Source organism: Pseudochaenichthys georgianus, chromosome 14 (assembly GCF_902827115.2).
Source record: "Pseudochaenichthys georgianus chromosome 14, fPseGeo1.2, whole genome shotgun sequence".
Classification (NCBI taxonomy): Eukaryota; Metazoa; Chordata; class Actinopteri; order Perciformes; family Channichthyidae; genus Pseudochaenichthys; species Pseudochaenichthys georgianus.
In genome coordinates, this window is record NC_047516.1 from 3,499,548 (window position 1) to 3,513,813 (window position 14,266).

Consider the following 14,266-nt stretch of genomic DNA (forward strand, 5'->3'; position numbering starts at 1 on the left):
GTTTTGAACTTTCCTAAATGAATCAACTGAAACTGCCAATGGGGATTTCCAAGGAGAGAGGGGGAAATCTTTTCAGAATAGTCAGAGAAGAGCTGGGAAATGCTGCATCATCCTGGGACTTTTCTTTCCAGGAACTTCTCTTCACATTGTTTTCCCCCGCGGGACCTATTTTGAACACTTGACATCGCCAAGGATCCCACAACCATGAGAGAAACGGTCTTCGAGATCTGCATCAAGAAGACACTTTTTAAGCCATAAGAAACCTTTCAAAATATGTACTTTTTTTAAGGTACCATGAGCCTCTCGTCAAGGCTTCATGAGGTTACCATGACAACCGGGAAGCCCTGAAACCTGGCAAAATCAAATTTAAATATCTTTTAAGGCTGAATTTCCTGATACCGTGTTTTTAACGAAATCAACCAGGAACCGTGCAACTACCTTGAACCCCTTTCAGATCTTTGAATAGTCGATCTAATCATGCTCTAAAACCTCGTACAGGGGGATTATATCCACTAAGAACTTCCTTTTTTAATGTTATTCTGAGACAACATTCTCCAGGAGCATAACGTTGCCAAGGACAACCCTGTAAATATATCCACCCAAAAGAAACTTGAATCCATAATTTAAAGTTAACTATCCAGCAGGAACCTGTATTTAAGTTTCTGTATCCACCAAGAAAGTCTCTCTTTCTGTACACCTCTTTCCTCTAGGAACTATCGAATGTTAAAGACCAAGAGCTTATCTAAGTCCATTTGACCAACTGATAGTCTGTCTGAAATGAGTTAAAGCAAAACATAAGAAATGCAGCGCTGCTCTCTCACCCTCTAAACTTTCACATCGCTCTTTTTGGGCAAACCGGAGCAGGAGTGCTGCAGCATGGGACTCAGCTGCTTCAAGTCCTGGAAACATGACAGCACAGGCCACAAAGGTGACACACACACACACACACACACACACACACACACACACACACACACACACACACACACACACACACACACACACACACACACACACACACACACACACACACACACACACACACACACACACACACACACACACACACACACACACACACACACACACACACACACACACACACACACACACACACACACACACACACACACACACACACACACACACACACACACACACACACACACACACACACACTATTATTTTGTTAATCCCTCTTGAACTATAGCAGTGTTTTTGTGTGTCGTCCTTCAGTGTCATCTTTAAAATGCTGACTCAGGGTCCTGTGACAGAGGTGAATGTGTGTGTGTGTGTGTGTGTGTGTGTGTGTGTGTGTGTGTGTGTGTGTGTGTGTGTGTGTGTGAGATGGTGCGGCTCCATACATGTGGTGAGTGGTGAATGTGATGTGACTTTGAGAAGGACATACATTGAAGCATGATGAGACAGAGAAGGGGAATAGTGTGTTAACGAGATGACGATGGAGAGAGGATGTATGGTGTGTGTGTGTGTGTGTTTGTGGGAGTGTGTGTTGATGGTAGCCAGATTTGTGTTTGTAACCCAACATGTGTAATCTATTACTCAATATTAATAATAATAATAATAAATGTCTTCTAAGTAATTTGATTCTTCACTCTGCATTTTTCTTTTTTTGTTCAACCCCACAAATCGTCTCCTTTCTCCTAAACATTCAGATTCTGTAAATGCCTGTGTGTGAATATCCTCTTAATCTGCATCAAGGACGGCTCAGGCTTCCCGACATGCCCTTGAAGTATACTACATTATCACTGACTATATCATTGTAACGGTCAGCGTTAATAGACTTGCGTCTTCACTTTGATATAAAAACAACTGAGAATGTGTGTGTGTGTGTGTGTGTGTGTGTGTGTGTGTGTGTGTGTGTCTAGGTAACAGAGACGTGTTGGCCAGCCCAGGCTCGTATTTCTTCCTCTCTAACAGCGCCGGGCAGGGGGACGAGTGGCTGAAGAGCCTCAACAAGGGGGTCTGGATCCCTTTCACAGGTACATGTACTGCTGATGTCACACCATGTGGATTATAGAGACAATGTGTTATCTTGTCTTTTATGTACAAGAATAGTTGTTACTGTGGTCATCACCAATGGGGATTGTAAGTAAAATTACAGTAGAAATAGAGTATAATATTGCACTACTGTGTGTCTTTCACATTATTCTGAAGGTTTTGTACGCCTGAAACATGTTTATAATCACATTTAGGCTGCGGCCCCACGAGGACGAAAACGGCTAAACGCATAGGATTAACGCAAACGGCTTCCGTCCACATGCAATAATTATCCGGATAGTGTCTGCCCACACGAGACCGCTCCGTTTAGCTCCAACCGCTGGAGAAGCTGCAGTACATGCAGGGGCCTGTAGGTGGCGCTGTAACTTCCTCCACAAAAGCAGCGAAGAAGAAGGTTGTCATGGTTGCCCTTCTGTTTATTCTCCGCGGTGGGGGCCGAGGGAACCGCGCAGAGTTTTTCGCCAGTCAGCGTGTATTAAAGTTGAAATCTTCCGGACAAAATTATAAAAGTGCCGGTCAAAGGTCTTCTTTGTTATTTATTGAGCTTTAAAACAAATGAATAACGACTCTATAGAATATAATAATAAAATACATGGAGCCTCTCTTTTTCCTCCCTCTCTTCGGACAGCGCCAGTGTCTGTCTCATGCAGCAGCTGATCCAGTAATCAGTGACCCGGCCGACTGTAAAAATAAACATATTTATAACTAGTTTAGGGAGTTTGAGAGGTAATTAAAATAGCTAAGGGTGATGATCTGACTTGAAGTGTGTGTTTTGCTGCAGAGGGAGGAGCTGCAGGGGAGCAGAGCTGCGTGTCTCCGTCCTGTCAGATTAGACTTCACTCGCGAGAGAAAGATAAATAATCTGAATTCAGGGTGCAGTTTACTTTGACGTGGGGGTGAGCAGCAGAGGTGGGGAGAGGCGGGGCTATTGCCTCATCATTATTGCTGTAGATGTTGCACAAACAACTGTAGCATGGTCAATAGCGTCCGGAGCACGATAGCAACTCTGCGATCCGCCATTGTTGTTGTTGTTGGTGGCGAAACACTTCAGCACTGGCGCGGGGTAAGCGGAGGTGAGCAGAAGAGGTGGGGAGAGGCGGGGCTATTGCGCAATCACTATCAGTGATCTGAAAATGTCCGTATAGGGCGCACACACGGAGCTGTTTGACCCCCCAGAGAGTGGCGTATGCATTTCTATCCACCTTGGGACCCGTTGTCGTTTCCTCAGTCGTTTAGTGCCGTATTCGGTCGTCCTCGTGTGGCCGAACGGTCTATATGACACTAAACAGTAACGCAAACGACCGAATTCGTCCTCGTGGGGCCGCAGCCTTAAAGGTGGGGTAAGTACATTTGAGAAACCGGCTCGAGATCGCTAGAATTTGAAAATACATAACCGGAGAAAATCTGCCACTTCCTCACAGAGCCCCTCCTCCAACACACAGGAACGCGCACATGACCAATGAGGGCACGAGAGAAGTGTGTGCCCCGATGGAAGGCTGACAGGCAGGTTGTACTTTTTACAGTATCACGGCTTCTACAGATGACATTTTTTTATGGATTTGTTGTCAAAGCACTTCAGATATTCATTGCTATCGGGATGTTAAGAGCATTCCATGGAATATAACAAAAAGTGTATCTCGAGCCGGTTTCTGAAACGTACCTACCCCACCTTTAAGGAAAGTAACTACTAAAACTTGATATTCTGATAATGAAAACATTACAGAGATGATGTGACAGGTACACATCTTCCTCTGCATCCTGGTTGTCTTCCTTTAGCAATGTCAAAATGATTTTAAATGTATAAAAGTACCGGTCATCTTGTTCCTGATTGGATGCGATGGACCTCCTGTTGAGATCTTCCTCTTGCAGGGGTCTTCGGTCAGCGTCTGGAGGAGACGGTGCTGTATGAGCGACGTTATGGGGTGCGTTTGGTTCCTCTGGTGGTGGAGCAGTGTGTGAACTTCATCCGGGCGCGAGGCCTGCAGGAGGTGGGCTTGTTTCGTCAGCCGGGACAGTCGAGTCTGGTCAAAGAGCTGCAGGAGGCTTTCGATGCAGGGGAGAGACCTTCTTTTGACAGGTGTGTAAATCCCTCTGTTTTCGTTCTGGTACGACATAAAATCCACTTCTTCATGTCTCTTCTACATCAACATGTGTCCCCTCTTCTCCATGTCTCTTCTACATCAACATGTGTCCCCTCTTCTCCATGTCTCTTCTACATCAACATGTGTCCCCTCTTCTCACGTCTCTTCTACATCAACATGTGTCCCCTCTTCTTCATGTCTCTTCTACATCAACATGTGTCCCCTCTTCTCCATGTCTCTTCTACATCAACATGTGTCCCCTCTTCTCCATGTCTCTTCTACATCAACATGTGTCCCTCTTCTTCATGTCTCTTCTACATCAACATGTGTCCCCTCTTCTTCATGTCTCTTCTACATCAACATGTGTCCCCTCTTCTTCATGTCTCTTCTACATCAACATGTGTCCCCTCTTCTTCATGTCTCTTCTACATCAACATGTGTCCCCTCTTCTCCATGTCTCTTCTACATCAACATGTGTCCCCTCTTCTTCACGTCTCTTCTTCATCAACATGTGTCCCCTCTTCTTCATGTCTCTTCTTCATCAACATGTGTCCCCTCTTCTTCGTGTCTCTTCTACATCAACATGTGTCCCCTCTTCTCCATGTCTCTTCTACATCAACATGTGTCCCCTCTTCTTCATGTCTCTTCTACATCAACATGTGTCCCCTCTTCTTCACGTCTCTTCTACATCAACATGTGTCCCCTCTTCTTCACGTCTCTTCTACATCAACATGTGTCCCCTCTTCTTCATGTCTCTTCTACATCAACATGTGTCCCCTCTTCTTCACGTCTCTTCTACATCAACATGTGTCCCCTCTTCTTCACGTCTCTTCTACATCAACATGTGTCCCCTCTTCTTCACGTCTCTTCTACATCAACATGTGTCCCCTCTTCCTCATGTCTCTTCTACATCAACATGTGTCCCCTCTTCTTCACGTCTCTTCTACATCAACATGTGTCCCCTCTTCCTCATGTCTCTTCTACATCAACATGTGTCCCCTCTTCTTCATGTCTCCTCTACATCAACATGTGTCCCCTCTTCTCCATGTCTCTTCTACATCAACACGTGTCCCCTCTTCCTCATGTCTCTTCTTCATCAACATGTGTCCCCTCTTCTTCATGTCTCTTCTACATCAACATGTGTCCCCTCTTCTTCATGTCTCTTCTACATCAACATGTGTCCCCTTTTCTTCATGTCTCTTCTACATCAACATGTGTCCCCTCTTCTTCATGTCTCTTCTACATCAACATGTGTCCCCTCTTCTTCATGTCTCTTCTACATCAACATGTGTCCCCTCTTCTCCATGTCTCTTCTACATCAACATGTGTCCCCTCTTCTTCATGTCTCTTCTACATCAACATGTGTCCCCTCTTCTTCATGTCTCTTCTACATCAACATGTGTCCCCTCTTCTTCATGTCTCTTCTACATCAACATGTGTCCCCTCTTCTCCATGTCTCTTCTACATCAACATGTGTCCCCTCTTCTTCACGTCTCTTCTTCATCAACATGTGTCCCCTCTTCTTCATGTCTCTTCTTCATCAACATGTGTCCCCTCTTCTTCGTGTCTCTTCTACATCAACATGTGTCCCCTCTTCTCCATGTCTCTTCTACATCAACATGTGTCCCCTCTTCTTCATGTCTCTTCTACATCAACATGTGTCCCCTCTTCTTCACGTCTCTTCTACATCAACATGTGTCCCCTCTTCTTCACGTCTCTTCTACATCAACATGTGTCCCCTCTTCTTCATGTCTCTTCTACATCAACATGTGTCCCCTCTTCTTCACGTCTCTTCTACATCAACATGTGTCCCCTCTTCTTCACGTCTCTTCTACATCAACATGTGTCCCCTCTTCTTCACGTCTCTTCTACATCAACATGTGTCCCCTCTTCCTCATGTCTCTTCTACATCAACATGTGTCCCCTCTTCTTCACGTCTCTTCTACATCAACATGTGTCCCCTCTTCCTCATGTCTCTTCTACATCAACATGTGTCCCCTCTTCTTCATGTCTCCTCTACATCAACATGTGTCCCCTCTTCTCCATGTCTCTTCTACATCAACACGTGTCCCCTCTTCCTCATGTCTCTTCTTCATCAACATGTGTCCCCTCTTCTTCATGTCTCTTCTACATCAACATGTGTCCCCTCTTCTTCATGTCTCTTCTACATCAACATGTGTCCCCTTTTCTTCATGTCTCTTCTACATCAACATGTGTCCCCTCTTCTTCATGTCTCTTCTACATCAACATGTGTCCCCTCTTCTTCATGTCTCTTCTACATCAACATGTGTCCCCTCTTCTCCATGTCTCTTCTACATCAACATGTGTCCCCTCTTCTCCATGTCTCTTCTACATCAACATGTGTCCCCCTCTTCTTCATGTCTCTTCTACATCAACATGTGTCCCCTCTTCTTCATGTCTCTTCTACATCAACATGTGTCCCCTCTTCTTCATGTCTCTTCTACATCAACATGTGTCCCCTCTTCTTCATGTCTCTTCTACATCAACATGTGTCCCCTCTTCTTCATGTCTCTTCTTCATCAACATGTGTCCCCTCTGTGGAAAGAGACTCTGAAAGTTTCAGGAACAAAGATTCTCTCTCTTTTTGATCCATTTCTATAAAAACCTGTCTGAAAACGAGCTGATCAGATTTTGGCCACTTGATGATGTCATAACGACGTGTTGTCTTGTGTAGCCATTAGCCAATCAGCACCAAGGTAACCCCCCCCCCCCCCCCCCTTATCACCTGAATCTCCTCTAGAGCTCCATTGAGTTCTTTGTAACCACATGTCTCTCAGAGGGGCGTGGGGAGGGGCTCCTTATTTTCATCTAAAGTCACAGACAGAGAATCAGCACTTTGGAAACAGCGCTGAAACAGAGGGGATTATGGGTAATGCTGCAATTATCTGTTTGGTGTTTCAGCCAATCAGAGACGGGCTCTGTATATATCTGAGTATAATAGGGGACCTTTAAAGCCGTTGATAAACACTTGTACTAAGTAGTATTGCAGTTCTGTAGAATAGACAACATCACAGATCACTTCATCACTTGTTCTTCAAAGGGTCTAACCTTGCTGTTCTTCCTGCAGTAGCACAGACGTCCACACGGTGGCGTCCCTGCTGAAGCTCTACCTCAGGCAGCTGCCGGAGCCTCTGGTTCCTCACAGGCGATACCAGGACTTCCTGCTGTGCGCTCAGAAGCTGGCGACTGATGGAACGCTGGTAACCGCATCTCTGAGCACCATTCTCACACACACACACACACACACACACACACACACACACACACACACACACACACACACACACACACACACACACACACACACACACACACACACACACACACACACACACACACACACACACACACACACACACACACACACACACACACACACACACACACACACACACACACACACACACACACACACACACACACACACCAGCAGGGGTGTCCAAACTACGGCCCGCGGGCCACATTTTAAGTTCAGCTAATTCAAAAATGACTTAAGTACAATAAACTTCTTCTTGTCTTATATTGTACTTCTTAAATATATATAGCCTATGTTCAAATATATTACACAGTATTCATGTAACCAATTTTCAAATATATTCAGTTAATTAAAGTTGAAAACATGTTCTAACAAATCTAAGTTGATAATAAAAAAGCCCAATAACAAATGTACATAACAACCTTGAAATAGACCCTTCATATTTCCTCTCATCAGCCATCTGAAGAATCTGTTTTAAGGAATGAGCTGCTAACAAAATAAATAAAACCCTACGGAGAGCTGCGAGCGGTTTTGTCCTTACAGTATTTTCAACGGTCAAGAATAATTTAATTACATTGGATTGATTTGTCCAACTTCTAACTGAACGTACGAGCCGATACACCTCACCTCTCGCGCGTGGCCCAGCGCTTCGTGTACTTTTCTGCATGTGGCCCTCGGTGAAAAGGTTTGGACACCCCTGTGACACAACTAGAGGCAAGTGTATTTATATTGCACCTTTCAACACGAGGCGATTCAAAGACATTAATAATAGGGCCTCTTTAAAGAGCATCTCAACACCCCCTGACATGTGAGTCTTTACTGACCTCTGCAGTGATGTACAGGTGTATCATTACTAGGGATGCCAGCGATTATTCGATTATTCGCTACAGTCTCCATAATCGAATATTATTTTTAAAAATCGATTTTATTTATATATGTATTTTTTTTTTATTATTTATGTTTTTTTTTTTTTTCTGGCTTAGTTTCAACCAAAATATATATATGCTAATAATAGTAATAGTATTAATAATTGTATGTGTCGAATAATCGATTATTATTCGCCAGGGCTGCCGAATAATCGATTTTGATCATGGTCAGTTTCTGGCAACCCTAATCATTACTGCTGGGTGTGTTCACAGGTCCTAATACGGTACTACAACGGCTTCTAACAGAATAAGAACAACACAGTGCTTTGAGGCTGATGTTAAGTTGCTCTTTAAAACCTTCAGAAAACATTTTGCAAAGCTATTCGAACCTGCATTATGAATATCCATGTTCACACCAGCTCGACTCCTAATGTCTTATCTTTTTTTTTTTTTTTTTTTTTTAACAATATTTTTATTGAAGTTTTCAAATATGGACATTACACATACATAAAATAAAATAACGAACATTACACATACATGGTCAGTCTAGGTTGCAGATACAGTATAACATCAAATGAATAGGCATGTAAATAAACACAGGTCAGTATACAGATGATACAGAACAAAGATCTGAAAGAATATGACGTGGGCTACTACACTGGAGAATCGTATTCCCGTTGCCCTCTTTCCCGCCCCGGTCTTTGGTGTTATTAATCATTACAAACATTATTTGTAAGAAAGTCCATGAAGCTCCCCCAGATATTTCCGAAAATTGCCAGCTTTCCTTTAGTAATGTATGTTAGTTTTTCTAAAGCGACACATACTGACAGATCCTTAAACTATGTATTCATACTAGGTTTGTTCACATTTTTCCATTCTATAGCTATTGCCCTCTTAGCTTGTAAAAGACACAAGTCTATAAGTGCACGCTTCTAATGTCTTATCTTACCTCTTTTCTTTTACCCTCTCTTTTAGGTTTTAGGGGAGTTGAGGAGTCTCCTTCATGAGCTGCCTGTAGTAAACTTCAACCTGCTCAACTTCATCTGCCAGTAAGAGTGTTGCTGTTTAGATAAATAATCTGCAGCCATGAACTTGTGTACATGCTTGACATGGGGGCTGTAAATGCATTTGAATGTTTGCATCGTTCAAACGTGTTAAACGATAGCGAGTAAGTACTGACTTCTACATTTACTTCAGATGTTATGTCAAAGTGGGGTTTCTTTGTGCGACTTGCAGGTTTTTATACGAGGTCCAGAGTTATTCCAGCAGTAACAAGATGAGCGGTCAGAACTTGGCCACCGTGTTCGGGCCGAACATCCTCCGAGCCAAAGCTGAAGACCCACAAAGCATCATGGGAGGTAAACGGCAAAATGTGAAAAAAATCGTTTTAAATATTTCTTTTAATTATGCGAAAGATAGCATCAGTGATATAACAAAAGTGTTTTAACTTAAGATTGAGACCATCAACTCTTTAACTTAATGTTTACTGAGGTAATAAATCAAGTTAGAAGTCGAGTCATTTTCTCATAGACTTCTAAAAAAGCTATAAATGGCATTAAACAAACATGTTGTTGTTGTGTATGACAAGAACATCAGACAACCAAAACGATTGTGAGGAAAACATCCTAAACCCGTTGCCCCGTAGGCGCAGCACTGGTCCAGGTTCTGATGTTGGAGCTCATCAGAGAACACGAGTCTCTGTTTGCCAAAATCCCTTCACTTATCTCCGCCCGCCCACCTGGAGGTTCTCATGCACCACCAAGCGCTCTGAGGCAGCCTCACCTCCACCCGACGCCTTGCCTCCGTCAGCTGTCGATGCCTCTGATCGTAGAGCGCTCCAGAGAACCAGGACAGTCTGCCGCAGACCAGCAACGCTCCAGGTAACTCAAACCTGCTCTCAAAAGGTTAACCAACACCCAACACCCACACATCTCATGCCGACATCTGACAGACAGACAGTCGCACTTGATGTTCTGGCAAATTCTAAGTAGAGCCATTAAGTAGAGCCTCCCCCAAGACCTCCGTGAGTCTGAGTCCCTTACCCTGTTCCAGTCCCGCCTCAAAACCCACCTCTTCAACTCTCTATCCATAATATTATTATTATTATTATTATTATTATGACTTCTCTAAACTGTGAAGACCTGGACAGGGTTTAGAATATAGTATTCCTACCTCGCCTGATTAATCACCACACAAAGAGGTGGTGATCTTTACCAGGGAAACGATTTGAGATGTAACTCGAACATTTAGAAAACGCAGACCTCCACCAGGACCAATGGTACCTTTTGAAGTGTGTGTCTTTGGTGTGTTCAGGAGCTTCAAGTCATGTGGGAACAACACGGACGCTGCAAATAATTTTCCTAGCCTGTAACTCATTTTTGTAATCATCCTATATATTGGCAAGAAATCTACAAGAGATTGTATCGTGCAATCGGAGAGATACAGCACGTCCACATATCCAGTCTTTGTCAAGCCTGTCACCACCTTCGCGCAGCTGCTGGACGCTACACGAAAGCCCTATGTCTCAATATAAAAAAGTTATATATAACATATAATAATCTGTCTTTTTACAGTTTTTCTGTTAGATGAACTGAAAGCAGACGAACAAAAAGACATTCAGACACTCCACAAGTAGAACGTTTTGAAAGGCTAACCTCTATTGCCTTTCTTTCTCTAGCTGCATCGACTCTGCTGCTGCCGAATCCGACTTGTCCTCAGGCCAGAAGAGACGTCTCGGCCATCGATACACCTCCTCCCATCCGGAGAACTGCTTCTACCCCCTGCCCTCCTCCAGTACCTCCGAGAGACACAACATAGACTATCACCAGGGCCACGCTTCAACAAGCCTCCAGCTAAAAGAGCAGCTGCCGGAGAGCTCCGAGCCCAGAAAGGTGCTCTTGAGCTGGGCAAAAGACTGGCCTAAACAGGAAGAAGCTGGTGCTGCTTACTGGAGCTCTGATGCCGCAGAGGAACATGGTGAAGTGCCAGGATCCTCTCGCGGGGGCGACAGTGAGGACCAGGAAGAGAGCAACCTTTCTGCCTACGACAACATGGAAGGGGCGCCGGGGATGGAGGAGGAAACCAACGAACCAGGCGGCCATATTGGACCCTGTGAAGAGGAAGCTGGGCAGATTAGGGGCTCGTCCTCTTCGTGGTCTTCCTGCGAGGTGCTCCCGTTGGACGAGAGCAGTGACGCCGGGGAAGCGGTTCGCCCTGAAGCATCTCCAAAGACTCCCGAGAGGTTACCTTCAAGTCAGGCAGCAGAAAAGGAAAACGGCGACAATGACGATCGCGAAGACGACAATGATGATCGGGATAGAGATGCTGACGTCCACCACCCTACCTCCCTAGTCTCCGGTTCGTTACTGAGCGAGAGCCCTCTCAGTACGGGCAGCTCAGAGGTGTTCCTCCCCTCTGGACCCCCGGACCACCAGGAGCCGGACTCACAGCCTGGGGACGTTCACTCACTCCTGGCCGAGCTGCGCGATCAGATGAACCGGCAGAAGGCCGAGTACCAGGCCAGGATGCAGAGGTGAGACACTGGCACGAGGAGGATGTGTACTTGTTTGAATACCTGACGTCGCTTTTATTCCAAGCGGTATTTCACAAATGAAACTTTAGATGGTTTTTGTAAGTAAGCATGTACTATATGGTGTGTGTGTGTGTGTGTGTGTGTTTACTGCAGAGATATTGACTTGAGTCACTCATTTGATGACTTTAGAGACTTGACAAAATACAAAAACTGGACTTGGACTTCAACAACAACGACATGAGACTTAAATTGGACTTGAGCCTTTAAAATACTTTTTCTCAGTGTTGTGAGCGACAAATTAAATTACAGATTAATTAACGTTGATTCGAGAAAAGAAGGGATAATTCTCCTGAATCAACACATTTTAGCGCTTTTCATTCCTTGCAAGTCTACATTGATACCCCGAATTCCCCTCGTTTGATAGACAGCATCTCGTCAGGTTGCAGGAGAGAACTATGAAGAACTATTGTAACATTAGAAAGGGCCAGTTAGACAATTATTTTGTAAAAAAAAGGTTTTGGTGCAAAAGACGTGGTGCAGATTGCAGTGAGTGGGTCGAATATGGCAATACATTCAGTGAAAAGTACATGAAGACCTGTACAGGACACACTGCTTCGGACTTGTGACTTGAAAGCAAATACTTGACACTTACTTGTGACTTTGCCCTCTGGCCCGCTGCAGGTTGGAGCGCTGTAATGACGTCCTGGAGCGGCAGCTGGCGATACTGCGGGTCGGTCTGGAGCAGCAGAAGCGAAGTCGAAGCGTCGCCGAGATCAAGATCCGCAACATGGATCGAGCCAAAGTGGACGCTGACCAGAGAAACAAAACGCTGCAGAAAGAGATGCACGTCTTCTTCCAGATGTATGGAGACGTCAAAAGAAAAGGAGGAGGTGAAGGAGGAAAAGGAGCCGAGACTCTCTGAAGATAGAAAGACTGAGGGATGGAAAGAGATCAGGGAGGGCATGTTGTTTCGCGACAGAAGATCCAAGGCCTTTGAATGGGTCCTTTAGGCAAACCTTGAAGGCATCAAACCCAGCAGGACACATCTGAGATTGAGTTGTTTCCTGATACAAAAGACAAACTGAAGAAGTCATGAAGTGAGTGTGACTTGGTAGGACTTCACAGTTTACAGAAAAATTGCAAGAAATGTTGAAATCAAAAAAGCAGTTTTGGACATCGGCCTTGAAAGATTGGACTTACCCATTTAGGGGGGTCAGAGTAAGATGTCTCGCAAGGTGAGACACCTGCCTTCCACATCTGCGTTTGCCTGGCAATCCATGCTAAGACTGGTATCCGAGATAAGAGTATCCAACAAGCGCATCCTGCTTTTGTCTACGATAAAACCCTCTTTCTATCATGTTTTAAGATGTTTACCGTCAAATCATTCGTGACATGTTTCGACAAGAACGAAAAGCATCTCGGAACAGTTTGAACTGAAGAGGTTTCGGTCTGCGTCCTCGCCGATGTATCTGAAACAGGAACATCATTGCCAACGTTGAGAAGACTGCCTTTGAGAACTTGAATTACAGACTGCAGAAGAGGTGAACTTGCCGACCTTGAGACCTCAGAAATCGGGAGAATTTCAAAACTTACAAAAGTTGTAAGTGCACTGCCTTGTGGCCTGAAGCATCCTTGATGGAGCGCATGTGAGGGCTGGACCTGTATTTCACAGGAAAGGAGTGAGAGGGTCGAGTTGTCGATTCTTGTTCTGTTTTCTGTGATATATCTTCCTCACCCTCTCAGACTTTCAGTTGCGCGCGCTACTAAAGAGACGCGCTACCATGGAAACCAAACAATGGTGTAGCTGTATTAAAGTCCGAGTGGAAACAGTCTAAATCTGATTTAGTCAGAAATCGGGAGAAATATGACTCCGGGAGGAAACCGGGAGAGGGCAATGAAATCGGGAGTCTCCCGCGAAAATCGGGAGGGTTGGCAAGTGTGGGCGAAGTTTGAATTCCATGTGGAAAAATCAACACCATTTGTTAAATGTGAGGAGTTGTAAACAGACGTATCGAATCAAAGCAGCAGACAATGTCAACAGCAGTCTTTTTTACACTGAGTGTCTGTTTCTTTAGTTTTACACAGCAAAGGACCAAAGTCCTAAAAGATAATCAAGCGTATGGTAATTGAAGCATTCGGGTTTAAAAAACGGATTTCTGCCTCAACTGGACATTTTCACACTGGCTTCACAGTTTCTCACGATAATAAGTTATTGACTGGCTTGAAATGACATGTTTTATAAGTGAGCAGGACTTCTTCGAGACTGAAAGTCCAACAAAAGCAGGGAGAAGATGTCGTTTTTTTTACAGTTAAAAGTGTACAAGAAGTCGGATCCTCTTAGAGATAAAGATACAGAAAGTGTCGACTCTGCATGAAGATGCTTTTGCAATAAAACATTCTTTCGCTGTACCTGAAAGATTAAAAAGTAATCAGTGAATCTTTCTTCATGTCTGTGTCCACTGGGTCCGGTCGACTACAAATGCATTGTGTA

General features: G+C 44.4%; 1 protein-coding gene across 1 annotated transcript; it reads left to right on the forward strand.

Moving 5' to 3' along the window:
- The first annotated feature begins 863 nt into the window (after window positions 1-863).
- On the forward strand, window positions 864-14,244 carry LOC117458867 (rho GTPase-activating protein 24-like). Its single transcript, XM_034099566.2, has 9 exons — window positions 864-928; window positions 1,887-2,000; window positions 3,889-4,096; window positions 7,189-7,321; window positions 9,219-9,292; window positions 9,480-9,601; window positions 9,889-10,123; window positions 10,921-11,775; window positions 12,457-14,244. The coding sequence occupies exons 1-9, from the start codon at window positions 877-879 to the stop codon at window positions 12,695-12,697; spliced, it is 2,034 nt and encodes a 677-aa protein (XP_033955457.1). The 5' UTR covers window positions 864-876; the 3' UTR covers window positions 12,698-14,244.
- Window positions 14,245-14,266: the final 22 nt, after the last annotated feature.